Raw genomic sequence first — 27,549 nt, forward strand, 5'->3', positions numbered from 1 at the left:
GTCCCAGATGTTTTAACTGTCTTACTTGAAAACAGCTGGCATTGCCCTATCTTTAAACATATCAGGGTCATAGATTTTTCTTAAGATTGTTTTTGATTGATTGATTAATCTAAAAACTGGTCAAGGAAACCACCCAATAATGTTCAGATTAATCACAGAGAATTATTGCAAGTTTTTTTGTATTTACCGTCTTTACTAAAACATATTTACTGTTTAATATATATATGAAATGCCTTAAGAAAATAAACATGAATTTAACATAAGGAACAAGCAAACAATAACCGAGACAGCCAAGTCACAACAGTAAGATTTATTTGCCAGGTATTTTGGTCAAAGGCATCTCATTGCATTCACCTTTAAATTTTTCTCCCAAACCAGTAACTAAACAGATCTGAACTATACAGTAAGGAAATACAGCATTCTTTACATAAAATATACACAAAATGATGAAAAACAAGTATAAGGTTTCCAAAATTTCAAATAGTCTCTGTACAGACAGGAGAGAGAGCGCATGCAGTCGTACATTGTGATTCTAAAAAACGTTCTGCAAAAAATAAATACTGAAAACTCACACGATAAGACATTCATTGTCATCTGAACCAGCCAGACAACATACAAATAAAAATACACAAAACATAAAACATTTTACAGTTCTCGCCAAGTACGTTTGTGAACGCGAGCACAGCAAATTGACAACCGTGTTAAAATCTACACATTAAATTTCATATACTTGTACATGTTGACAATACAAGAGCAGGTCTGTGCTTCGAAAGGAAACAACAAATAAGTCTGTGAAAACCCAGCTAAAGTCGTTTTTTATACATAAAATCATCTTACATAAAGATCATGGAGTTAAAATACAGTATAACGCTGATATCTTTAATATTGACTGAGTAAGATCATATCAAACTTTGATGCTCCTTATCTCAGTTATATTATGAGACTTTAGCCTGGATTTCACAGACAGGGTCACAAATGTTCTGCGTAGTGCAAACACAATGCATTCATGACAAAATAAGAAATAATGTGACTTAAAAGAAGTTCATTTAACACAGGATTTCATGTTATAATAACTTAAAAACAAAGTATTCGAACACCATCATTACAATAACTGTTATCATCGATAAGACCATGCCTGAGAAAATAGTAAAATCACAACAATTATCTCGCAGTAGTACCAAACTCCCCATTCATCTATACACTCTAAAAATGCTGGGTTATTTGGGTCAGAAAGGGACAAACCCAGCCATTAGGATAAGTTAACCAAAACTAATTTGTATCCGACCCAACAATGGGTTAAAACCGAGGGGCAACCTTATGATCTCTCTGATGTAGCCAATACGGAAGTGAGAAATTCCCATGTTAAAATGCCCAAATTTACCGTAGAAAATATGTTTATAGCCTGGTACAATATATTTGGTCTGTATAGCTAAATTTGCCCTTTATGACAACTGTTTAAATTATATTAAGTCTTAAAGTTCTGTATAATTAAGAGCGCGCTACTTGAGTGACAGGTGAACTGCCACTTCTGCTGTCAAGCTAGGCAGGTGTGGTTTCAGCAACCAGCCACCTCAGCTTTACCCAAGTCCTGCCTGCCTCTTTACAGGGTTCCCACACCTTCAAGGACCTTTCAAGAACTTTCCATGTCCAATACCCGGAGGTACCCAGGGGTAAGTGCGTCTGAATGTGTATATCAAATTCAACCAATGGTGAGGCTTAACGACAAAGACAGGGTGACACCAGGGCCAGGAAGTATATCACTATCTGAAATATTGCCAAAGATGGCGTTACAGGGACGCAGGAAGTATGGCAAGGGTGACACAGCGTCTCGTTCCCTTCTCAGGAAACAACAGTTACATACGTAACCTAAGATGTTTTCATGTGTCAAACTTAAATATGCAAAAAAGCATTTTGGTATGAATCAACATTTGCATACAAAAGATTCAAGCATTTAAAGCGAACAATTTAGCACGTGTGCTTAAAAAGTCTAGAATTTTTATGATATTATCCCACACTACACAGGGAATTATACTGATTTTTTTCCAGAAAACTTCTTGCATAAAATAGATTCAAGCATTTTCATTGACCTGTATCTATGTATGTATATTTTCAAAAACTTCCCTTGATTCCCCCCCCCAGATTTACAAACTTTCAAGGATTTTAAGGACCCGTGGGAACCCTGTCTTTACCCATTTTCGGTTATTTGCAAGTAATGCATGGCCAAAATGTAGACGGCAGCTATTGGCTTCAAAAAATCTCTTTACAAACCTATGGGTGACTTCACTATTTTTTACAGTTTATGATTAAACCAACACAGCATAGGTTTGTCCCCCTTTTGACCCAATGCTGGGTTGAAAATAAATAACCCAACATTTTTTACAGTGTAGATACAGTCAGCAAGGCATCATATATTTGGGGAACTGGTTAAACATAGGGATTAACAAATCCTGGGCTGTGTCTGAAATAGGGATGCTTAACGATTAATCGCGATTAATCTATAGCAGAATAAGAGTTTTTGTTTACATCATATATGTGTGTAAACTGTGTATAATAAATATGTATATATAAATATGCATACATGCATGTATAATTTTAAGAAAAAAATGTATTCATATATTAAGTATTTATATATAATATAAATTATACATAAATGTACAAATGTATAAACACATGTAAACATTTCTTAAATATATACATGCATTTGTGTGCATTTGTTTATACAAAGTTATTATACACAGTTCACACACATATATGATGTAAACAAAAACTTTTATTCTGCTATAGATTAATCGCGATTAATCGTTAATATGATTTTTAGCTGTACCAGCTACTAAAATATTTAAATGAGCAATTATAAAAAACTTAAATCTATTACAAGTTTTCTGTCGATTTACCAATACCAAATTGAAACCAGCTTTCTTCCCCCATTTGTATATTCTTGCTGACTGTAATGTATATATTAAGACACGTATTGCTTTTTTTGTCCTTTTTAAACGTTTTCTGTAAGACCATCCAGGTTGACCGCAGGAGGATGCTACGTCCAGGCTACAGATGGTTATGTCCATAATTTTTCTGTAGTGCTAATATTATTTGAATAAAGAGAAAATCCCGTCTACCAAATATTAAGACTTTAAAAACAACATCTCTTTGTATGAGGTTCAGTCGATGGCAGTAAACAGTGAGCTACTGGAGTCAAAAACTGGCCAAGAAGTCTTCTGGAGGACGGGCGTCCTCTTTTTCACACCTGAATGACAGGCTTAAGGTTCATTTGGGTGTCTTCTGTGACAGAATGACCCAGCCGAGTCCTGTATATGAACATTTTTTAAGTCACAGCATGAAGTTTGTTGTGCTGTAAGTGTTGCAGCTTAACATATTTTCACTTCATTATTAAGAAATTATACGAGAAGACAGCATCATTTTGTCATTTCCTTGTCCTGCTATGAGCTCGGAGACAGCCAGTGTTTGATCTCATCCATCCCTCTCTGCACCCGGCCGATGTAAAAGTCCACGTTATGGGAAAAGTCCGTGCACACGCTGGATTGGGCATCTCCAAAGGTGCAGTACAGCGCGGTCCCGCCCACACTGATCACCACAGTGGCCAAGCACAACAAGAGGAGGAGGATCCAAGAGTCTCCGCCTACCTCATCTGCATATCAGGTAAGAGCAAAATAATTCAGAATGGGGAAACTAAATGACTTTTTAGGTAATATCATTCAAGTTTAATTCTTACCGTGGTCCAGGCCATCATCTGGTTCTCGGAAACGGACCTTGCGGACCTTGGGTTTAGGAGCAGCGGGGGCAGAACTGTTGGCTCCTTCTAGAGACACTTGCCTCTTTAAAATAGACACGAGACCTGCTGCTGGTGTGATCTGAAGGGCAGAAGGCATAACCAATGATTTACTGTGGTCTTTACACATTATAAACATAAGTGGTTTCACAGGGTCAGGTTTTAGTTGATCACAAAACTCACAAAATCAGAGAAAGCATTGCACTAACATAGTTTATCCACTAGGTGTCACTATGAGCAGACTAGGCAAGTGGACCATAATACAAAATTGTATTTTAGGTATGATGATTTGTAATTATAAATGCATAATAAATAATATTTATTAGTTTATACATATAATATAAACATAGCATGCATGCATGACCATATGTAAAATAAAATAGATTAGGTGCATGGAAGACAGCGCATAACAAATCCTCATTATCCTGCCCAAGTATGTTTAATATTGTATGATCTTTATTATTCAGCAAATAGCTGGAATCCATTTGACCAGCACATAATCTGAATCGAGTGTTACCCAGTCTCATAAATAATGCACATGACAATGAAAGTATTGGAGATGGGGGGAACCAAGTCATTCATGTTACATCACCAGCCGCAGACATGGAAAAGTCACAGAGGTCACACTGACAATGAGCGTATATTATTTAGAGCCAAGAGCCGCCAACCGACCAATCAACGCTGAATGCCATGCATAAATCTTAATATTAATGAACAAGCACAACCAAGAACAATACATCACAGAGAGCCATTTATAAATACTACTGTATAGTACGTTTTAAATGATACTGTACTCAACGAAATCATTCAATATAATAGTCACGGATGTTGTGTAGTGTCTAAGATGAAAATAGGGTATTCATGTAAATGTGAGTCTTGTTAAGATGATGTCATGTCAAAAACAACAGATATCTGATAAGTGACATATTTTTTAATCAGCTTAAGAAATACAACGTCTGCCAAATGCATAAATGTAATATATATGAAAAAGGGATATTTTTTACTAAATGCATGAGTAATCTGTAGTGTGGACTAATTTATCCAGAAAGCTTATTTGTGATTCTGGACCACAAAACCACAATCATAAGTCGAACTGGTATATTTGTAGCAATAGCCAACACTGAAAAAAAAGGTACACTGAAAGAAATGATTCATTCAATTTTTTAAGGTAAGTGGTTGCAATCAATTTATTTAAGCTTTTTGTTTAAATGTAGCTTAAATAAATTGATTGCAACCACTTACCTTAAAAAAATCGAGTAAATTGAATGAAAATTTAATATTTTTTTCAGTGTAACTGGTTGCATGCAATTAAATTATCTGAATTTATTTACATATATGTATTTAGTTGAACTTAATCAATTGTTTTGATGCATATAATAACCCTTTATTCTGATATTTATTCTCGTTATTGCAAACTGCAAAGCATGCTGGGAACTGGAAATCCCCACCCAGTTTTTGCAATATTGTTTTAATGCAACACAAATTATTCACGTAATCGCAAATTAAGTAAATCAAGTTCACATAAGCTGATTTAAAACACATGTGATACATATATAGAAACCACAAATTTTTTTTATTTAAACCAAAAACGATATTGTAATGGATTAAATTAGCAAATTTTAATTAAGTTAAATTTAATTTGGGTCGTTAAATTTTTTTTCAGTGAATACATTGTATGGGTCACATCACACGTCTAGTGCAAGACAAGAAGTTGTGGTTTAAAAGTGCTTATTTTGTATTTTTCTGGTCAAAAATTACTATCTTTTCGTTAGATAATAGACTTATGCCTCGGTTGGGATCGTTTAAAGTCCCTTGAAGCTGCGTTGAAACTGCAATTGTAAACTGCATTGAAATTATAAACTGTTGAGGTCCAATAAAGTCTCTTAAAATGAGAAAAACCCTAGAATTTCCTCAAAAAACTTAATTCTTCTCGACTGTACAAATAAACAACTTGGATGATATGGGGGGTGAGTAAATTATCGGGATTTTTAAAGTAATCCTTTAAGTAAAGTTCATGTTCCATAAAGATATTTACTAAATTTCCCACTGTAAATATATAAAAAAATGCATTTATCATTAGTAATATGTGCAGCTAAGGACTTCATTTGGACAACTTTAAAGATGATTTTCTCAATATTTAAATTTTTTTGCACCCCCAGATTCCAGGTTTTTTAAATAGTAGCCAAATATTGTCCTATCATACCAAACCATACATCAATTGAAAGCTTATTTATTCAGATTTCAGATGATGTATCTCAATTTAAAAAATAAATAAAAAAAAGACCCTTATGACTAGTTTTGTAGTCCAGGGTCACATTTGGAGATGTTTGACTTGAAAACAAATGTTTCAAGCATCGCCATAACAGTCTATAAATCCACATTGTTGTGATTTCATTTGACAGCCTGAAAATAATGCTCAAGTTTTTCCCTACACGCTTTCAACACAACCTCTAAAACAACAAAGCCATTCAATATACAATAACTCAATTCCTTAAAACAACAACAACAGACCTCATTTGACCACCAAATGCCCATTTTACTAAACTGCTCATTGCCTTTAAAGTGTAATGGTTCTTAGACTTGCATTATACTCTCCCTATTATATTTATTTGAACTCTTCAAACTTCTCTAATAGAAAAAGCATCTAGTCTAATAACTGAGGTGGATGTAAAACCAATACTGAGAGTAATGTTTCAGTTCATCTGTGGTCATCCACACAAACCAACACATACTTGCAGTAAAAGCAAACCAAATGAACTCCATCACTACCCAGACCCACAAAAGAGAAGTCTGTACATCTCAATAATACAGACTCAGCCTTCAAAATGAAGCCACAAAACTTACAGAGAAGTCTGATATGTTTAAAGTCAAAACTGCACATGTGTTACAGCTGACAGATCAGACTGAAGGTCAAAATTCACCTACACGCTTAAACTAGGAATACATAACGATTAATCGCGATTAATCTATAGCAGGATAAAAGTTTTTGTTTACATCATATACTGTGTATAATAACTTTGTATAGATAAATGCACACATGTGCATGTATAATTTTATTAAAAAATGTATTTATATATTAAGTATTTATATTTATATATAATATAAATTATAGATAAATATGCAAAATGTATATACAAATGTAAACATTTCTTAAATATACACATGCACGTGTGTGCATTTATCCATACAAAGTTATTATACACAGTTCACGCACACATATTTGACACTTTTATTCTGCTATAGATTAATCGCAATTAATCGTTATGCATCCCTAGCTCAAACACCATGGTAGTTTACCCATAAAATAGATATAATGTATTCATATCAATATAAGGCATTTAAAAAAAAGCAGTAAGCTTGTTAAAAGGTTAACAGATTTTTTATTAATGGACAAAATTTATTTTGGCCCTGATCGCTCTGCAAAAGCATCCACAAAAAGTCTTCATATCAGGACAGGACAATTCCTCAAAATTAAGAACAAAGTGTCACATGTTTGGAAACAAAGCACAACATTGTGCAGGCCGCAGGGGATGTTAGGTTCATGAAGGCCTGTATTGTGTGAGCAGAGATCCGTGGTCCAGATCTTATTGTCGATTGTCTCATTGAGGTCAGAAGCATCATGATGACATTACACAAGGCGGGGCGGCCAATTACAATCATTCATATCTGACATACAGAGAAAAGATCATTCTTTAAGGCTTTAAGTTGTTTACATCCATTTGTAAGAATATTCGTGACATAAAACTTTGAATTTCAATTAAACCAAACATATTCAATTATAAAAAGTAGTGCTGTTGGTTACTAGCCTTATTTTTCTGAGGTTTAATTGCAAAGAATTTATGATGAATTAATGCATTTTTAAAATGTGAAAAAAAAACTGGGGACCCCCTGGCACCATCTCACTCCCCCCGTTTGAAAATTAAAGCTTTACGGCAACCAGTCCTGAATCACAACTAACCTTTTGATAAAATATATGTAACTGATATATAAAATGTGATTTGATGACTAACTTGTAAGACTGGTTTAAGCAACCAGCCACATGTCTAATGCCTGTGACATGCTGCCAATTTCCATGCGGTTCTGACCTGTGCTTCAGTTTGTTAAAACAAATTTAATCTCATTTACACCAATGCACTTAAAATAAAGTCTATGTGATGACATTTGCGCTAAATTCAAAAACATAGAGCCGTTCGTAGTGGGACTGCATTTGCAAATATTGTGAAAACAAAGCCAAGATATAATGTCATCCACTATGATATCACTGAGATTGCGGCTGCATCCGAATGATGACTGCATCCACCCAACCAGATATTAAATAAATGATAAAAAATGTGATTGAAATAACAGAAGCATGAATAAATAATGACAGTTTTCATTTTTATGCAAACTGTTGCTTTAAATCAAAGAGTTTAGTGTTGCTGTTCAGGGTCTCCCATGCAAGATGATGTCACTATGACATCACTCACTTTTTTTTAAAAATTATTTAACAATAACAACTCTATGCTAATCAACATAACAAATAAACCGAAAAGATATTCAATATATCCATTACCCACCTCTTCCACCTGTATGCGTTTGGCCATGTCGTCCAGCGTGGACACGGTTATAACGTCCAGCGTCTCCACCCCATGTTCATCCTCCAAATCAAACTCTGGAACGTCCTGATCATCTCCCGTCTCCTCTTGCTTCAAAACATCTGCCTTTTCAACCATCACCTCTTCCTCTCCTCCACCATCCAGCTTAGAGCGAGTATCTGTCTCCTTCATGTCCTGCCACGTGTCCACAGCGTCTCCCGTCCGCTCCGTCACCGCTTCAGGCCCATCTGTGTCCGTTTGGGGCTGCTGGGCCTTGACGTCCCCTGGCTGAGGGGCATCCATCGGCGACTCAGACGGGAGATTCTCGGGCTGTGGTGTTGCATCCCCGTGAGAAGCTGCCACGCTTCTGCTCTCCTCTTCTAAGCTTGCCTCCTCACAGGCAGAAGAGGAGGAGCTGTCCGTCAATGCTGAGGAGGAGGGAAGGGGCGTGGCTAATGAGGGGGAGGGGTCATGGGGCTGTTCACTCTGCTGGGGTTGTAGGGCAGTGCTGCTACTATCGTCAGGCTGGGCGAGTATATCAAATGTACTGTGCTCTTCCATAACGTTCCCTGTTTTAGAGAGAGAGACAGAGAGAGGTTTATTATATAATCAAAGGTTATGTTTAGAACAGAATCAAATTTACATTTATGTTAATGCATTTGGCAGGCGTTTTTATGCAAAGCACATTCGTATTGTGCGTCCTGGTCTTCTCTGGTTGTATACTGCACATTTATGCATATGTAATAGCTGAAACGAGCAGTACACAGTCATCATTCATACAGTGCTATACAAATTATAGTAGCTAGTATGCCAGCCAAACTTTTTACAACCCAACAGAACAGATCAATGGCAGGCGATCAATCACTATCGATACGTCACATCCCTGCTGAACGGATCCCTGCCGATCAATAATGCAGGACTCAATGTTCATAAACACACACCGGGCACTGTTCTGAGACCTGTTCTGTGAAAACAGCTCATTGACTCCCAGAGAAAGAGATCAATGCTGCAAACGCGGTTCTGTGCCGGATACGGTCTGGCCCTTATCCGAGATCCATGGGTCAATGACGTGACATTAATTATTTTGTGTCCGTATGGTTCAATTAAATGTAAAAGGGTTAAAATTTTGAAATAATTTTCGAAATTTTCCATACATTTTCTTTTTTGAGGACAGTTTAAAATTTTGATTTTATTTCATTTTGAAAGAAAATTTGGGAGATAATTGCAAAAATGTCAATGTGGTGTAACCGGTCTGTGTCAATTGGTGTAACTAGTATTTTTTTAAATGAAAATATAAATATATTCATAAAAAATTTGGAATAAAATATAATCATCTAGTTTAGTGTAATATGATTTTTTTTATGATTACGCTAACATGCCATCAAGGTGGAAAAAATATTGAATATTTCTCATTCTTTGGCGCATTTGGCGGTTACACCATTGGACATTTTCAGGTCCATTCAGTCTTAACTTTCATAAAAATTGTGCAAATGTAATTTTTTATTGCATAAAATTAACATAAATAGAGTACAATATGTGCATTGAAATAAACCTGATGCGTGCTTTTAAAGGTGACATAGAATGTAAAGAAAGTATTTATTCTTGTTTTGTGATGTGACATGTAGACAAAACATTTTTTGTTTGGGTCTGAAATGCCTTAGAAGCTTCCTAAAAACCTCTCTCAGATAGCTCTATTAGGGTGGGGGATTTTAAACAAGTAATTTTGCACCTATTTGGCTCCCCCTACTGGCTTAACTTGCAATCTCATTACTGATTGGCTGACTTTGCTGCCACTCTAAAAATTTTGCCAATTATTTTATTATAAGCATCAGTTTTTCAGATTGGGCCGTTTTCTGGCTGACATTTCTAAAAGAGGAATTTCTATGAGACTGAGATGTTTAGCATGTCTAGCACTTTTTGTATGTTTGTAAATGCGGGAAGACTACAATTATTCAACAAAGACAAGGTAAAAATGGTTTTTCATTCTCTGTCCCCTTTAAATCAAGTTTTTTAAAAAGATTTTTTAATTTCTCATCTTGCCAAACCGTCTTCAGACGAACACATTTGGAGTTATTTTAGTAAATTTACTTGCTTTTCAAGCTTATTACGCTAGAAAACAGGGAACAACTTCGGACTTTAACCCTCTGGTGTCTTGGCTGATTTTGCATCCTAAAGGCCGGGGTATACTTTTTTGCGCATGCGCGCGCACGAGCCGGCAGCTTTCCAAGTATACTCCCCGTGGCTACACCCGGATGGCCGCATTGGACACGTATACGCAATTCAAATCATTTCTTATTCAAATGATTACCATTGAACAAACGCTCACTACGCTAAAACTTTCACGCAAGTCCAAGATGGCGCCCTACCAGAAGCTAGTTATTACAGTTTATAAAGTTTAAATTCTCAATATTTTACTTACAAAAATCACATCGATTACCCACAGAAGACCTTTATTAACACATTGGAACTCTGTGAAGGATGGATCCCCTTTTTTTTTTTAAGTCAGAAGTTGTTCCCTGATCCCTGTTTTCTACCATTATAAAGCTTGGAAGAGCATAGACATTTACTAAAATAACTCCAGATGTGTTTGTCTGAAAGATGAAGGACGTATGTATCTCGGATTGCTAATTTTGATATTTGGCTTTAATAACGCAGAGCAAGATGCACCTGCTGCTGGAGTCCCAGACGAGCACTATACTCTAGAGCAGGTGGCCGGGCACGGGGTGCTGTAAGAGTGACAAAATGTGTGCGTGTGGTGCTGCCGTGCCTGTTGTGTAAAAGTGAAACAGGGTCAGGAAACTCAATGCGAGTAACACAGTGTTCAGGTAACGAACCCCATCGGCTGCTGGAGCTATTGAGAAAGAGACGTCTCATCAATAAGACATGTGTAAGAGCTACAGGAGGGAACTCTAACTGTCTATCAATGTGTTTTAAATGAAGGGGTTGCCTCGTCTGCATGTGGCGAACGAATGTTTGTAATCGAATATGTGACGATATGCAACTACTTAGAATGACATCTACCGATACCAATGTGACCCTGGACCACAAGTTATAAGTTGCATGGTTATATTTGTAGCAATAGCCAACTTTAAAGGTGATTTTCTCAATATTTTGATTATTTTGCACCCTTAGATACCAGATTTCCAAATATACATTCACATTACAGTTAAAGGAACACAAAAATATGCTAATTATCCAGCTACCATAGAGTTAAACTTTTGATTTTTACCATTTTGGAATCCATTCAGCTGATCTCCGGGTCTGGCGCTAGCACTTTTAGCATAGCTTAGCATAATCCATTGAATCTGATTAGACCATTAGCATCGCGCAAAAAAATTACCAAGAGTTTGGATATTTTTCCAATTTAAAACTTCACTCTTCTGTAGTTACATCGTGTACTAAGACCGATGGAAAATTAAAAGTTGCGAATTTCTAGGCAGATATGGCTAGGAACTATACTCTCATTCTGGCGTAATAATCAAGAACTTTGCTGCCGTAACATGGCTGCAGCAGGCGCAATGATATTATGTAGTGCCCGAAAATAGTCCCCTTGGTTACTTTCAATAGCAGGGGACTATATTCACGCGCGTCCCCACTCTGTCACTCCCCTTACAGCATTGTTTACGCATATTGTTAACACATAATGCTTTCTGTGTATGTTACAGCAATCTTACTAGGTCCTTTTCCTCTTTCCAAAATGAGGTTATAGTGAAGCTACGGTAGCCGCCACAGGACAAAAACAACATCATCATCTAAGACAACGTAGTGACAAAACACGCTCTATATGTCAGTTTTTCAGTTTAGGGCTACTGTACAAACTTTGCGGTGCGAAATGGCGACTTCCATGTAAGGGGACCCACTCATTCTAAAGGGGGTTGCACAGCGATGTCTAAAAAAAACCCACTGTTTTCTATAACCCCTTGTTCAGACAGCCAACGACAAGCAGTAGCAGAGCGACGCGATCTCATTCATTTCAATGGAAACCTGGCGACTTCCGGCGACACGAGCGACAGTGACCGTTGGCGACCGTATGGGCGTGTCCAGCGACGCCAGAAAGTTAAGAAAAGTTTAACTTTATGCAAATGTCGAGCGACTACCAATGAGAACAAAGCAATGGAGTTCACCTCACCCTTCTCTCGTCAGTTACTGGCGTGGATGGTACTCATTTGTTTATGACAAGCAGATTTAGAAACGCCTCATTGAAAGAGACAAGCGACACACAGCGATAACGTCGCTGGCTGTCTGAACGAGGGGTAAGTATGCGCCTGTCCGCGGCGCCCAGCTACGACTCAGGAAGTTGCTCACATCCCTGTCGCGGCACAGAGCGCCACTCACATAATTTAACATTAAATAACATCATATTTGTCCCAAATCATTAACGATTAACATTGGCTGCTAACGTATATTTTGTATTTTGAAATAGACGCGCGCACCAAGCTCGCACTATTTAATGTGCACATCCAGCTTCTCATCCGGTGTGCAACCCCCTTTAAGTAATAAAAACAATATGGTTCATTTTGTAAGGCTTTTACACACCACTGATTATATAATTATGTATTTTATATTGCATTTCTGTCAAGAGATCCTTCGAAAAGTTAAACAATGCACCTTGAAGTGACATTCACTGAGACAAATTTTCTATACTATTTAAAAATAGTAACAGTATTTGCAACCCGTTTTACTTCTGTAATGTAAATTTCTGATATTCAATGAAAAATCTGTGTCATTATTCTACTGCTAACCTTGAAAAGTCCACATTTTATTTACTACATGTCAAAGAACTGTTACAAAGATGTGAAAATAATGTATACCAAAAATTGTGTACAATAAGAAGTAAAACATTTTATATTTAATATCTACAATTACTCATCCTTACAATAAAAGCAGTCTACATGTTTAAAATAAACATTCAGGGTAAAAGACAAACAAGATGATTCTGTAATCTTTAGCATAAAACCCCCTGAATTTTATGTTTCCCTACAGAAGGATACAGTATCAGAAACCAAACATATAAAACTGATAAAGTCTCATATCGAATTTACTTTATACTCCCAGTACTTCACAATCTGTTTCAGGTGATCTGAGCTGTGATTGGAGAAACAAACCTCACCTGAGCGGCATGAAAGTTGTTGAGTGTTGAGGTCTTCTTCAGCCAGGTCCTCTCTGATCACGCTGTTCCTCTGAACTTTGGACACCAACTCACACTACCAACACACACACAGACACACAAACTTTAACTTTTGCCCTATGATCTTTAAACATGAGCTTTATCATTGACATGCACATCTCAACTGCGACACCTAAGTTATCTTACCTTCTCAGCGCTGTGTGCCGGTCTGCAAACAAGACAAGAAAAATGAAACATCAGTCAAAACCATCTTAAGTCGCTTAAGTATCCTTATATTTTTACTTCTCTCCATCTCTTTCGCAGCTCGTAGAAGAGGGACCCAAATCTAAGGGCGCTCAGCGGGAATCTAATATTAGCGTGGCACACTTCCCATACCGAAACACTAGAGCTTGTCTCGAATTGCTAAAAGCACAGCAACGGCCATATGCTTAAATCATCACAGGACTTTAAAATGCAGCCAGAGAGCAGAAATGAGACACAGAAGGGCTAAATTTAGGAGGGAGGCTCAGGTGTGTGGCCGCCCGGTGAAAGTGTCTGGGACAAAAACACGCAGCTTTAACATGCTTTTAAATTGTCCAGTGGCTCGAAAGGTTAAACATTTACTTGTACTCCAATTACAGAGCTGCCAACATATTTTACACCACACATGACACCTTGGAAGTGGACAGAACAGACTGTATTATAAAATGTAATGGAGATAAGACATTAAAAAATGCTTGCAGAAAGACAACAGTGTACTTAACACCAAATTTTTAAAAAGATTTTAAACCAAATATTTCTTTGGTGAACCAAACTAAAAAATTAAAAAAAAATTTTTTTAAAGAAACAAAAAACACATTTTTTTATAAACATGGACAAAAATACTTATTTTAGTTTTATTTATAGACATAGTTTATTTTATTTTATTTGAGTTGTACTAATATTTTGAATTGGCTTTTATTTTTTTAATTCATTTTAGTTTAATGTTTAACAACTTTGCTATGAACTTTAATTTTATTTTATTTTGAATTCGCTTTAATTTTTATGTTTTTAATTTTTTATTCATTTTAGTTTAATGTTTAAAAACTTTGTTATGAGCTTTTATTTTATTTTATTTTGAATTAGCTTTTATTTTTATGTTTTTACTTTTTCATTCATTTTAGTTTAATACTTAACAACTTTGTTATGACCTTTTTAATTTTAAATTAGCTTTTATTTTTATGTTTTAATTTTTCATTCATTTTAGTTTAATGTTTAACAACTTTGTTATGAGCTTTCTTTTATTTTAAATTAGCTTTTATTTGTATGTTTTTAATTTTACATTTATTTTAGTTTAATGTTTAACAACTTTGTTATGAGATTTTATTTTATTTCATTTTGAATAAGCTTTTATTTTTAGGTTTTTGATTTTTCATTCATTTTAGTTTAATGTTTAACAACTTTGCTATGAGCTTTTATTTATTTTGAATTAGCTTTTATTTAAATGTTTTTGATTTTTCATTCATTTTAGTTTAAAGTTTAACAACTTTGCTAAATTCGCTTTTATTTTTATGTTTTTAATTTTTCATTCATTTTAGTTTAATGTTTAACAACTTTGTTATGAGCTTTTATTATATTTTATTTTGAATTAGCTTTTATTTTTATGTTTTCAATTTTTAATTCATTTTAGTTTAATGTTCAACAACTTTGCTATGAGCTTTTATTTTATTTTGAAATAGCTTTTATTTTTATGTTGTAATTTTTCATTCATTTGAGTTTAATGTTAAACAACTGTGCTATGAGCTTTTATTTTATTTTATTTCTGATATTGCCATGTCAAGTTTTAAATAGGAAAAATATCTAAACTCGTGTTTTTTTTTAGGGCGATGCTAGTGGTCTAATCAGATTCAATGGATTGTGCTAAGCTATGCTAAAAGTAGTACCGCCAGACCCGGAGATCGGCTGAATGGATTCCAAAACTGTAAAAATCAAATGTTTAACTCTAGGGGAGCTGGAAAATGAGCATATTTTCAAAAAAAGTTGCGTGTCCTTTTAATCTTTACTAATGTTAGCTTTTTTGCTAAGCCAACATTTCTAATGATAATATACTTCAAGTTTTTCAACTAAAATTTATGCCTTTATTTAATTTGATTCCAAATAGCAGACATGTTTTTAACAACCCTAAAAAGCACAGTATACTCAGAAGATTGTTGATATTGTTGTCATTTTTTGTCAATGACCTTTCTAACACCAAAACCAGTTATTGACATCATATCTTATGCTTGTATAATGCATTAACAGCACTTGTGACTTAGATAAATGATTCAGATCAATATCAACCGAAGAATCATATTCTCCTACGTCATCCCCGGATCAAAACATCTCAATTCATATTGTCACTCAGCTGCGTGTGTGCGTGTGTGTATACTCACTGCCTGTGTGTCCTGCAGATGTGCCGCAGTCTCTCCAGGTGTTCGACATCCAGGTCACTTCTGTTTTCTTTACTGTCCTGACATCTGCCGATCAAACTCAATCGGCTCTCTGATCAAACAAGTATTGACATTGACATAAAAGACTTATAATAATTACGTATAAAAGCTTGAAATTTCACATAATACAAACAATGCACTTACCCCACTGCTCTTGTAGGGCGGCGAGGTTGGACAGCAAGCGTTCGTGATAAAGTCTTTCTAACTGTATGAACCGGACTGCTCTCTCGTCTGGGAAAGACTCAGGTTAGGGAAAATGATGGAAATGGAAAATCTCAAATCACCGATGCACTCCACTCGACATGCATTATAGAGTGTTGCAGTGAAATGTTATGCATTAATGCACAGGATTTAACAGAATTACAGGATAACCGACACCAGACATGTCCAGAAATATCAAAACAACCAGCATTCAGTGAGGTGTAAAACAAAAGCTGTTATGAAACAAACATTAAACACTAGAGACACTTTATAAATAAAATACAGCATAGTGCTTAAATTTATTCGGAAATTAGGCAATTTGTCTCAAAGATCATCCGGCATCATAAAGTGTTTTAATGTGGACTCTTTCCTTTACTTACTTGGGTGGTGGTCTAATAAATTTAAGCATTGTACATATACATATATTATGTACATACATATATATAAAACTTAACAAACATTGTTCAGGATACAATCTTCCTCACGGATAAATGACTCTGCAATCTGAAAGAGAGTTTGAATTTTATTATGCATTGAATCACACAATGAGAAACATCATTATAGAAGAACATAAGGAAACACTTTACATAATAATAATAATAATAATAATAATAATAATAATATTATTATTAAACAACATTGTTATTTCTATTATTAGCATTGTGTTCCTATTCTTTATTCATAGTTTACTCAACAATCAGTAGTCTTATATAATATGCTATGTATGGTTTTTTATCACTTTTCTTGATTAAAATCACAAAAATATATAACATATAACCCTGTATTACACTTATGGATTATAAAAATTACTAAATCATGCTGCTTAAAAACGTACTGTAATTTTACAAACGAGTACTACCTGATAAACAAGTTAATTCTGGTTAGACTGCAGTTATTATACTAAACCTTTCTCCAAGAAGCTGACTCATGATTGTCATTTCAGGTGTCATTGAGTAAAACACTCAGCAATCTTTAAATGTCTTGTTAAGTTTATAGTATTTAAGAGCGCACCAGGCAAATAAAACATCATTATAGCGTTCATTCGCAGTCCACGTAATACAACATAAGAGACGTCTCGCCCAGTGTGTGGCAGTAAAACCTTCTGACCTTTATTTTCGCAACCGTTTTCTCACTTCAGCATAAATCTATCACTTTTTCTATACACTGTAAAACATAACATTTCTGTAGAAATTACAGTATTACTGGCAGCTGTTTGCCAGTAACTTACTGTAGATTCAACAAAGTTAAATGAACAATAAACATAAACAAGTCTATATCTTAAAGAATAAAACTATAAAATAACAGCCTCATGCAAAGCATTCTGGGAGCTAAAATCTAAAGGAATACACTGAAAAATGTTAATAAGGATTTCTGGTTCCCAGAATGCTTTGCATGAGGCTGTTATTTTATAGTTTTATTTTGTAAAGACATAGACTTGTTAATGTTTAATGTTCATTTAATTTTGAACAAACTGTTCCCAGTAAATAACATACATTTAAATCTACAGTAAGTTACTGGCAAACATCTAAAGCAAATTTTTTACAGTGACATTTTTGTAGCATTTTTACAGTGCATGACATTAAAAATCTTTCTCCCTCCTTCTACTCAGATTTATTTTTTAAAAGACTTAAAAAGTATTACATAATTATAATATTTGCATAGTGAACTCTTCTCCTATAGGTATTTTTTACTTCATCTGTTTTTAGTGAATTGTGACTGGCCTTTCTCTCTTACATCTATTATTTAACCATTTAACCACCTGTTTATATTGATGATGTTGAATGTTTTTATCAGCATCACAAATTCAAAATCAAAATCCAGCTAAATTCTGTACCACTGTACAAGCTTCTTGTAAAACACGCTGAATACGGTCAAGCTCAAATAAATCTTTAACAGAGCATGACCATGTAGTTTCTTCTGTCATGCTATTGTGGATTTGCAGAATGCAGTCGGCTCATGCCAACAATACCATCAACATACTTACAAGAGCGTATTTAACAATGCTAAAGAGTACAGGTGAATTCAGCTTGTGTTCTGAATGGTACTAGTTAGTGAAAGAGTCAAGACAAAGTTAATAAGTGGTTTTCACCATCTGCTTGAAGAGAACACGTAAAGTCCAGAGTAAACACGGTAATGCATTTTCCAAACCAAATTTAACACCACAATTACTGGAGTTGAGCAGAAAGAGAGCGAGACAGACAGACTGACAACACTATTAAAAACCAAGTTCGAAAACACACATTATATTATATTTCAAACACAGCACAACACAGTGTTTTGGAAGTTTTTCTCTGCCGAAATTGAAAATTAAAACCAGATTAACCATTTCATTAGAAATACAGAAAACTGTATGCAAAATATGTTCCAAATTATTTCACTTTCAAGGTGATAATATAAGTGATGAGTGAAGTGATTTCAGTTTCACTACAATCTCTAGACAAGACTGCCAATATTAAAATTAAAAGTCAAACGTGAAAAAATACTAATACAGTTTTCAATGCTTTTTATTTATGCTCAGGAAATAATATTGACAAAAATCTAATTAAAATTTATAGGCGGGGTTTACTTGCTCACGTAACAGTGTGTGAGGAAGTGTTGCCAACTTCATTGCTAGATTTAGTAACTTTTAGACCCCTGATTTTTTTTTAAACAACAAATTTAGCAACTGTTTGGATGAACTTCTCACATCTGTACAAATTCTGTGTTACCTGTATCGCCCCACGCATGTCATGTTTTGCTTTCTGGCACACTTTTGCATAACGTTTTCTTTAATAAATGGTAAATCTGGTTTTAACTTAAATTTTTTATCATTTAATAAATTTATTTTAAATTGCCAGAAATAAACTTCCATACAGTGTCACCTGGATAAAAAAAATATTAATATTATTATTAGGGATGCACCGATACCACTTTTTATTAGGGGTGTCCTCGACTAAGGATTTACATATTCGAATCAGAATTGTCGAATCTTTCCATAGTCGACCGATAGTCGAATCATCTATGTTTGTGTGCATGGGTTGGGAGGGGGCCAGACCAGGTACAAATTGGTAACTTTTATTTTCTTTCACAAGCAGCACACATAAACAACTTTCTGATAAAGTGACCAAAACTGTCTTTCAAGTAATAAACGAAGACAAAACTGACGATGCATTTATATATATATATTTTTTAAGGTCAAATGTAAGGCAACATTTGTTTAATTATTCCTCATAACATTTTAAAGCCACGATCTACAGAACATCACACAAAAATACATTTTGATAACTAAACCTAAAAAAAATAACAAAGGTGATCCTGCCTTGGAAACTCCGGCTACAATTAAGTGTTTTTATTTAATTTGGAGATAGCACGTCAAAGCAGTCATGACCAAAAAAACCCGACAAATGAGAAATGACAAATAATTTGTGATTGTGACTGTAAATGATAAAACTAAGCTTTATATACAATTCATTAAACGTTAATTTATAACAAGAAAAACACTGAAATTAATGATTTTATAGACACTACGCGTTATTATTTGGCACAGAAATACCTGCTTGCTTGCTTTGACTTTGATCATCTCTGTATTAACTTTAGATACAGAAAGACCGGATTATATTATTTATTTCAGGAATCTCTTTGCTATCATTTGAAAGTAAACACCGACCCACCATAATATTAAATCACAAGAAAGACATTCGTGTCAGGCAGAAATAGGTTCGGTGCAGATACTAGTTTCCGTTTCATCACCGAAATAAAATAAAAACGGCTTACCTGTTTTGACAAGATAACCACTATGTTTTAAATACATTTTAAAAACTTATACTCGTCGAAAAACATCCGTTTTTTAACGTTTAGTTTGATGAACTCCTAAATATGAGACGCAGAGCACCTAGCCCGTTCGGCTAAATTACATGCGCAACCATGGCCAGCACGCAATAGCGCAACATCGAAAAGCTATCCAAAATTTACAGACTTAAATTAGATCACAATTTACGTTTATAATAAATATTTTTTTTTAATAAAATAAGGTCAGAAGTTACAAAGTGCAGAACAAATATGCAAAATGCCTCAAGTGCACGGAAACAAAACATAAGCCAAATAGTTAAATCAGATAACACAAAGTGATTTATAAATCAAATAAAATATAGAAATTATTAAAAGAACGAAAGGCATAATATCATTTGCCAGCTTTGTCTTTTTAATGTAGAAACAAAGAGGCAATGGTTTATTAACATAGAAACCTCTTATGGACGTGTAGCCCGGTCACAGGGGTAGTTGGATTTATTAACGCATTTTAAAAATATTTATTGAAAGCTGCTACTTCACATATTATTTGCATTATATTAATATATTGTGAGAAAGCTGTTATATGTGAAATCAGATAATGTGTGCACCCATATACGGCCAAAATTGAATGATCCTCATTTCATAACACATCTGCGACGATTCGACTGTGAGATTGGTAGTCGAATCAGGCTTCTCCTATCGATGCATCGAATCTTCGACTATTCGGGGTCACCCCTACTTTTTATCGTCTGATACTCAGAATTCTGGTATGGGAAATGGAAAAAGTGGATTCAGTGATGTGGAAGGACTTCGGGAGCTTGGTGAACTTGATTTGGGTTGTTATGTTAATTTAGCCTATTCAGCCTGCCAGGTATATTCTGTATGGTATTGTGCTAGCTGAATAACTGTTAATGTTACGTTAACATGTACAGTCATCTATTCAGCCCACTGTTCTGTGTGCCATTGTTTAGTTGAATAACTTGCCTTTCCAGATTAAATGTCTGTTCTTTGGCTTGGATTTTGTGAAATAATTTTCTAAATAAATCCGATTTATAGTCCAGTGCAACTTATATATGTTTTTTCGTCTTCATGACGCATTTTTGACTGATATGACTTATAATCCGGAGCAATTTATAGACTTTAATTTAAAATGATTTACAAGTTACACGAACATTAGTAATTATTAATCATGGCAGTGTTTAGGAGAACATTTAATAGGTACGTCTGATCAAATTAGTATGCTAAATATATTTTCCGCAATTGCACAAAACTTTCACAGTAAAAAGCAGATGGTTATTTTGGGAATTATGTGCTTGACCGGACTTTTTATGCACATCCCTGGTGCAGAATTGATGCGCCTAAATCATATACATCCTCTCATGGAAAACCTCACTCCAAAATGGAAAGTTCATAACTGTTAAAACACAAAGATAATAGATGCATCGTGTGCTCAGCACAAAGTGAATTGCATCCATCCAATGGCTTACTGAGACTTTTTCAAATAAGAACTTTAAAATAGCCTACAGTTATCATGTGTGTGCGTGTGTGAATCACGAGAGAGAGTATAGTACACAGGAGACGGGGAGGTTATACCTGGTGGAGACACTGTGGCAGAAGTGGGTTATCTCCCTCCAGCGACACAGCCAGGGAGCGAATAAAGCCATGGGGTGAAGCAACTTCATTGTGTGGTGTCCCTACAGGACTCACAAGACTCTCTGAAACTGAAAAGAAAAACATAATCCTGATACTTCCAACTCCAAATCTGATTGGATGAGACACATATAAAGCCATAATTAAAAAAGCAGACCACACAATCAATACCCAATCTTCTAATGTACAACAACATGACTCAACACAATCATTTAACTCAAGGATCATGTTAGTGTATTACACATTATAACAACTTCCTGAATGTGATCCATGACTTTGCCAACTTCTTTAAAAGGCTAGACTTGTAGCCGATTGTAGTCTGGGAAGCTAAAGCTTTGAAGTAGACCACATGATCTACGAGAGCATTATTATATCCAGTGTTTTTCAGACTGTGGTCTTATGGGTGTATCTGTTTTTTCACATTGAGGATGTCTGTTACCTGTGGGACTAGGGCTGGGAGTCGGTGAATCTCGGATGTGTCCGTCCAGCTCTGGAGAATACGCTCCACTGTGACTATCCACCCCCTCATCTTCATTATCCTCCTCATCCAACTTGGAACCATCATAATCTTCATCATCTGCGTTATTATTTATATTGTCGTGTCGGAGGATCCTCTGCCCTCCCCGAGGACCTTGTTCAACTTCCTCTGCCTCCTCGACCAAGCGGTTCTGGTTCTCGTCCGGGCTGGTGCTTGACTCGGAGTCGTTTAGGAAATCTGGGTCGGTTTCTCCTCCTCCTCGCCTCACTGGGCCGTCGCTCTGCCACTGTCCGTCATCCATGAGGTACAGCTGACCCAGAGCATGAAGATCCACTTGAACCCCTAAAGGCCACTCAATGATGCTTCTGCTCAGCTGCTGCTGGAGGAATGAAAGCTTGTGAGCCATCATGAAAAAAATAAGAGACTAAATAACTTAAAGGCTGTATTATGCATGTAAGGCCAGTAGATGGCGACGTCACTTCGTAAAGAAATTTCTTCTACAGAGGAATAATTCCAGAATGCAAAAGCATTAAGCAGTTTTGTTTAAATGAACGATGAGGTTGGTTTATCACTACAAGTTACTCTGGACTATAAAGTGGCAAACTTTTGTAAACTTTTCTGGAGAAGTATTAACTCTTTCCCCGCCACTGACAAGTTATCTCGTCAATTAAGAGAAAACATTTGCATAAAAAAACATGTTCTGTATGAGGTTTTATGTTAATCTGTAATACCGCGATTATCCACTAGATTACCCAATTTATTAAAAAACTGAAGCTGAATTTTTTTTACTAATTTTAAACTCTGTGTATGTTTTGATAATCGTTCTGAATCTGATTTCTAACAAAATTCACAAAAATGCTATTTCAGCTTTCTGCTAAATTTTTTTTTAAAGAAAAATATCAATATTTCAGATTTTATAAGCAGGGAAAAAAATAGTTAGGATGAAACGCTTTTTTCCCGTTTTTTTTGTTTGTTTGAAAGCAGAGGGTCTGTTCTTTCATTTGATATATTTGTATGTTTATTTACTAATACTATATGAAACTTTTGTGAAAATTACAAAAAATTCTGGCAGGAAACTTTCAAAAAATGGCTGGTGGGGAATGACTTAATAAACTGAGCAGTCTTGTAGGTTGCCATTGTGGTTTTGGTTATACTTGCGCATGCTTATGGACTGAATTACAGTGCACATGATGTCACCGTTATCACAGATTCACAGTTATGTAGTCTACAAAAGTTTGTATTTTCAGGACCCCAAATAAAAGTTTTGAATAAAAACGTTTCTGGTTTCATTTGATAAAATTTTTTACGTAAGTGCCTCCCTAGTTTACCCATAATCCACTGAAACACTTTTTTGTTTGCCTGTCATTATTATATTGTTTCTTAGCTACATGACTCCTATGTTTTTACAAATGTTTTTATTTAGCTAAAAAAGGTTAAGCATCATTACCTTGGTATGATGTGGTCTGAAAAGGTTTTGCGTTGATTTATTGTAAAGGGGATTTTGAAAGCACTAACAAAAATAAACTGAACCTGACAACACACACAATATCACAAACAAACACATGAATGACAAACCATTTTGGCTCTGCAAAAATTTGGGTCATGATGACTTGTGACTAAATACAAACAACAAGCATAACAATGCGAGTGATTGCTGGTAAATACATAACACACGGTTAAAAAATAAAATAAAAAACCATTCATTTATAAATAGCCTTTATATACACAAGCATAAACTTTTGACCTCCTCTGTACTTTAGTTTGGAAAAATAACAAAAAATATTTCCTAAATAAACAGCTCTAGTTTCTATATTTTCATCCGTCTCCCACTCATTCCTCAATGTCCCACTGATTGTTTGGTTTCCCTGAATAGTGAATTCACACACCATGGAGATTTTCCATGATGGTCCCTGTTGGGTTGTTATTGAAGAAAGTGCTTCATGCTCATCTACATAAGGTCTCATGACACAGCTTATGCAATATTATACATTATCTTACAGATCTTACAGCGGCCTGACTGTTTGCTTTGGGGATTTTGGGATGGCAGAAAGAATGAATGAAAACTATGATGCTTACAGTTCATCGAGTGCACATATATATACATATATACATATATATATACATATACATATACATATACATATACATATACATATATATATTACAGAAACATATATATATATATATATATATATATATATATATATATATTACAGAAACATTTTCCTAACTCAAGATCCTATCTGACCTGTTTGATAACTACTGTGATTTTAATTTGGATTCCATTTAGAGCAGATTTTAACCTAACTGTAATATGGCCCTTATGAGATTTACAGTCATTTAAAAACGTCAATCATCACTGAGAATGGCCCAGGGAAACCTCTCAGTACTGCTTGACACATCTGGGTCATTTGTGCCGACTCTTCTAGTGGTTGTTTACAACTTTATGAAATAATACAAAGCACATTGGCAGAAGAACTGTACAATGAAAACATCAAAGACCTCTCATTACTGGATTATTATGTTCAAAGTAATAAAAGCGGAGATGGGTCGACCACTGTAGAAATATCTGTTTATATAACACGTGTCAAGAGCCATTAAAAACATTTTGTTTAGTGTAAATAGTTCATGCTAAGAATTAAAGGCAGGCCTACAGTAACATGAGGTTGGTCATGGTATAGCAAGTGGAGATTTGATTTAAAACTATGTTCATTTAACTTTTACAAAAAAATGTATAATGAAAGACAGCAGCACTCTTGTTAACTCATGCGAAAAACGTTAAAGGCTGAACGTTAAAGGTGAATCAGAAAGAGAAGTTTACTGTATTCATCCTGAAAAACAAGACTGACTGGAGCAGCTACACACGTGGAACTACATTTATTGTACTGTTACACACATGACTTACATATGGGTGATTCTCACGAAATTAGACTTGATGAGATGAATGAGGTGTCATGAAACATTTTGATAAAAAGTAAGAGTATCAAAATAAGAAGCATACAGTTACAAACATCTCTTCATGTACTATTTTGCAAATGATTTCAAATGTCATCATACAAACCAATTTTTTTTTTCCACATTTAGGGGGAAAATTTTCATTACCGCAACGTGTTCATGACTGGATTTGGGTTCTTTGACATGGAAATATTTATAATTAAAAAATCTAAAAAATAAAAAGCTTCAGTGCATGTTATACTATAAACATTTACAGTAAAGAAACATGTGGTATTTGGTGATCATTGGTAAATGTAGAGACAATAATAAGGAATATAAATGTGTCCAAGACCAATTTTCTCATCCTCCGCAACAATTTTCAATCATTGTTTAAGCCCTCAAGGAACTAACATTTAAAAAAAAAATTGTTGGAAGGGACATAATTGACTGTGACACTCAAGATGGCTACCAGATAAACAGTTATTTTTTTCTCTCCAGATAAAGTTGAAATTTTGTTTGTCTAACCGATTCGCATCGCCCCGCGCGAGTTTGCATCGACTTTGTATGTAATCTACTTGCGCAAATCGTACCAAATGTATACCTTTTCGACATTTTTGACCATTTTTCCTGACAGTATTCTAGTACATGTGACAATAAATGACTTTAAAAACAGTGCAGGCTACAGAAACTAAACTGTAAATAGTTGACCTTTGAGAGAAGTTGTATCCTCTGAAGTGTCAATACTTTAAAATGACGATCCCAAATAGCCTGAATACTTTTCCACCATAACAGTGATCTTTATCCTTGTACACAGCACACAGAAATATATCAGCACTCATACATAAGCAAAACTATTTGTACTGTAACATGATGGCTCAGGCTTGAACTAAATTGTTTTGCCTGTATGTGTTTGTGTCCATGTTGAGAAAACATCCCAACCACAACAGAGAAAATGTGAAAAGTAAAGTACTTTTAAATACGTTTCACTTCCCTTTTCATATTCTCATGTATCACTAGAATAAGGATTTATGAACACACTGACACATGCAAATTTCTCTGAAATGATGCTTAAACTTCCTCATTCACTAAAACGTTATTTTCCAGTGTGATACACAATCAATACTTCAACACTTATAACAAAGAGACTAAATATAGCTGATCACATATAACGTGATAAAACAGAATGCTAATATTATATAATACAACCGTCCATCATGGTAACGATACACACGTGATGCAACATCAATTCAATGCAAACAACAAATCTCAAAGCTGCTAATAAAGACATGGTTTATCAATTTAGGTACTGATGGTGTGGATGTGCATACCTATATATGTTAAAGATGGACCTGTCATTGATTCGTGTGCTAACATGCATAGCATCTTGAGTACATCAAGTCTTATTCCACGAGCCGCGCGTTTTATTTGGATCCTCGCGCGCTGTTACTTTGGTTTACAAATATTTCTGTAAATAAATAAATAATCACTACTCACGGATCGACCAGGCAGATGGTTTCAAGTGGAATCGAGGGTTAATACACCGCAGACGCACAGCTGCGTTCTGAGCTGTCGGTAGATGCGGGTTTGTATTACTGCTGCACATCTGCGCAGGTCTTCCTGCCTCTCATCCGGGTACTTCGGCGAGCTGCGCAGCTCCGCCAATCATCCGGGCACTTTAGCAGCAGATGGGGAATTCGGATGTTAATTAAATTTATTAATAGTAACGGTGTATTGGATGTGTTGCTGTGTAACCTTACGCAAATGTGGCCTCATTAATATCCTTTATCCTGCCTCCCCGATTGCACCTTGTCAATGTACAGTAGCTAGTACATTCTTATTCTTTATTCTTATTACTCATATAATGCATCGGCATGTTTTCCTGGCTGTGTTGTAGGGTGAGCCAACTGATTGTTGATTAAATAACTCTTTTACATTATTGATACGCGTTTTTTATATATAAATAATATTCATGAAAAGCCATAGCGCTCGTGAATTCGCCAGTGTATCGATTAGATGAACATTGCCACCTTGTGGATGATATAAAAATGGCGCTTTCTCCATGTAACAGAAAATGTGTTATTAGAAAAATATCTAGGCTACAGTTTTTCTTATATTAAAAAGTGAATGGTGGGCAAGGTTGTCAATTCATTTAAAATTAAATTAAAATACTGTAAATATTCTTTTTTTTACAGTCTATGGCCGTTTCTCACTCTGAAGGCTGCAGACTCCGGAAGTCGCATTTGTAGGCTGCATACGTCATCATTACAGTTTTATTTCAGAAAATTCAAAATTATTAAGTTGACTATTATCCTAGTTAATCGTTGTAATATGCTTATGACTTGCGAATGTAATGCTCAGTTAATTTAAATAATCCAGGCTTGATGACGTAGCAGCCTGCATATGCGACCTACGGAGGCTGCCTCTGCTTGCTACAGTTTTAAATCTAATGCGCATGCGCAAAGCAAATTATTGAATAAAGTTTCGATGCAATTTTAGCACAAGAAGCGCAATTTATAATACAGTCTATGTCATGTTTAAATATAGGTTATAAATATGTTTTTTTTATTTTATTACGTAGCAAC

General features: G+C 35.1%; 1 protein-coding gene across 2 annotated transcripts; it reads right to left on the reverse strand.

Moving 5' to 3' along the window:
* Nucleotides 1-295: 295 nt before the first annotated feature.
* Nucleotides 296-26,606, reverse strand: cnsta (consortin, connexin sorting protein a). 2 transcript variants are annotated; one of them, XM_065253554.2, is made up of 11 exons: nucleotides 26,462-26,606; nucleotides 21,995-22,409; nucleotides 21,499-21,626; nucleotides 16,611-16,641; nucleotides 16,081-16,167; nucleotides 15,880-15,988; nucleotides 13,676-13,697; nucleotides 13,472-13,565; nucleotides 8,344-8,930; nucleotides 3,731-3,869; nucleotides 296-3,646 (listed from the first exon to the last, which is right to left on the reverse strand). In XM_065253554.2, the coding sequence occupies exons 2-11, from the start codon at nucleotides 22,332-22,334 to the stop codon at nucleotides 3,438-3,440; spliced, it is 1,746 nt and encodes a 581-aa protein (XP_065109626.1). In that variant the 5' UTR covers nucleotides 22,335-22,409; nucleotides 26,462-26,606; the 3' UTR covers nucleotides 296-3,437. The 2 variants fall into 2 exon arrangements, with proteins under 2 accessions (XP_065109626.1, XP_065109634.1); XM_065253562.2 differs by having other exon boundaries at nucleotides 21,995-22,412; nucleotides 26,462-26,601.
* Between the last annotated feature and the right edge of the window lie 943 nt (nucleotides 26,607-27,549).

The sequence above is a fragment of the Paramisgurnus dabryanus genome, chromosome 17, assembly GCF_030506205.2.
Source record: "Paramisgurnus dabryanus chromosome 17, PD_genome_1.1, whole genome shotgun sequence".
Classification (NCBI taxonomy): Eukaryota; Metazoa; Chordata; class Actinopteri; order Cypriniformes; family Cobitidae; genus Paramisgurnus; species Paramisgurnus dabryanus.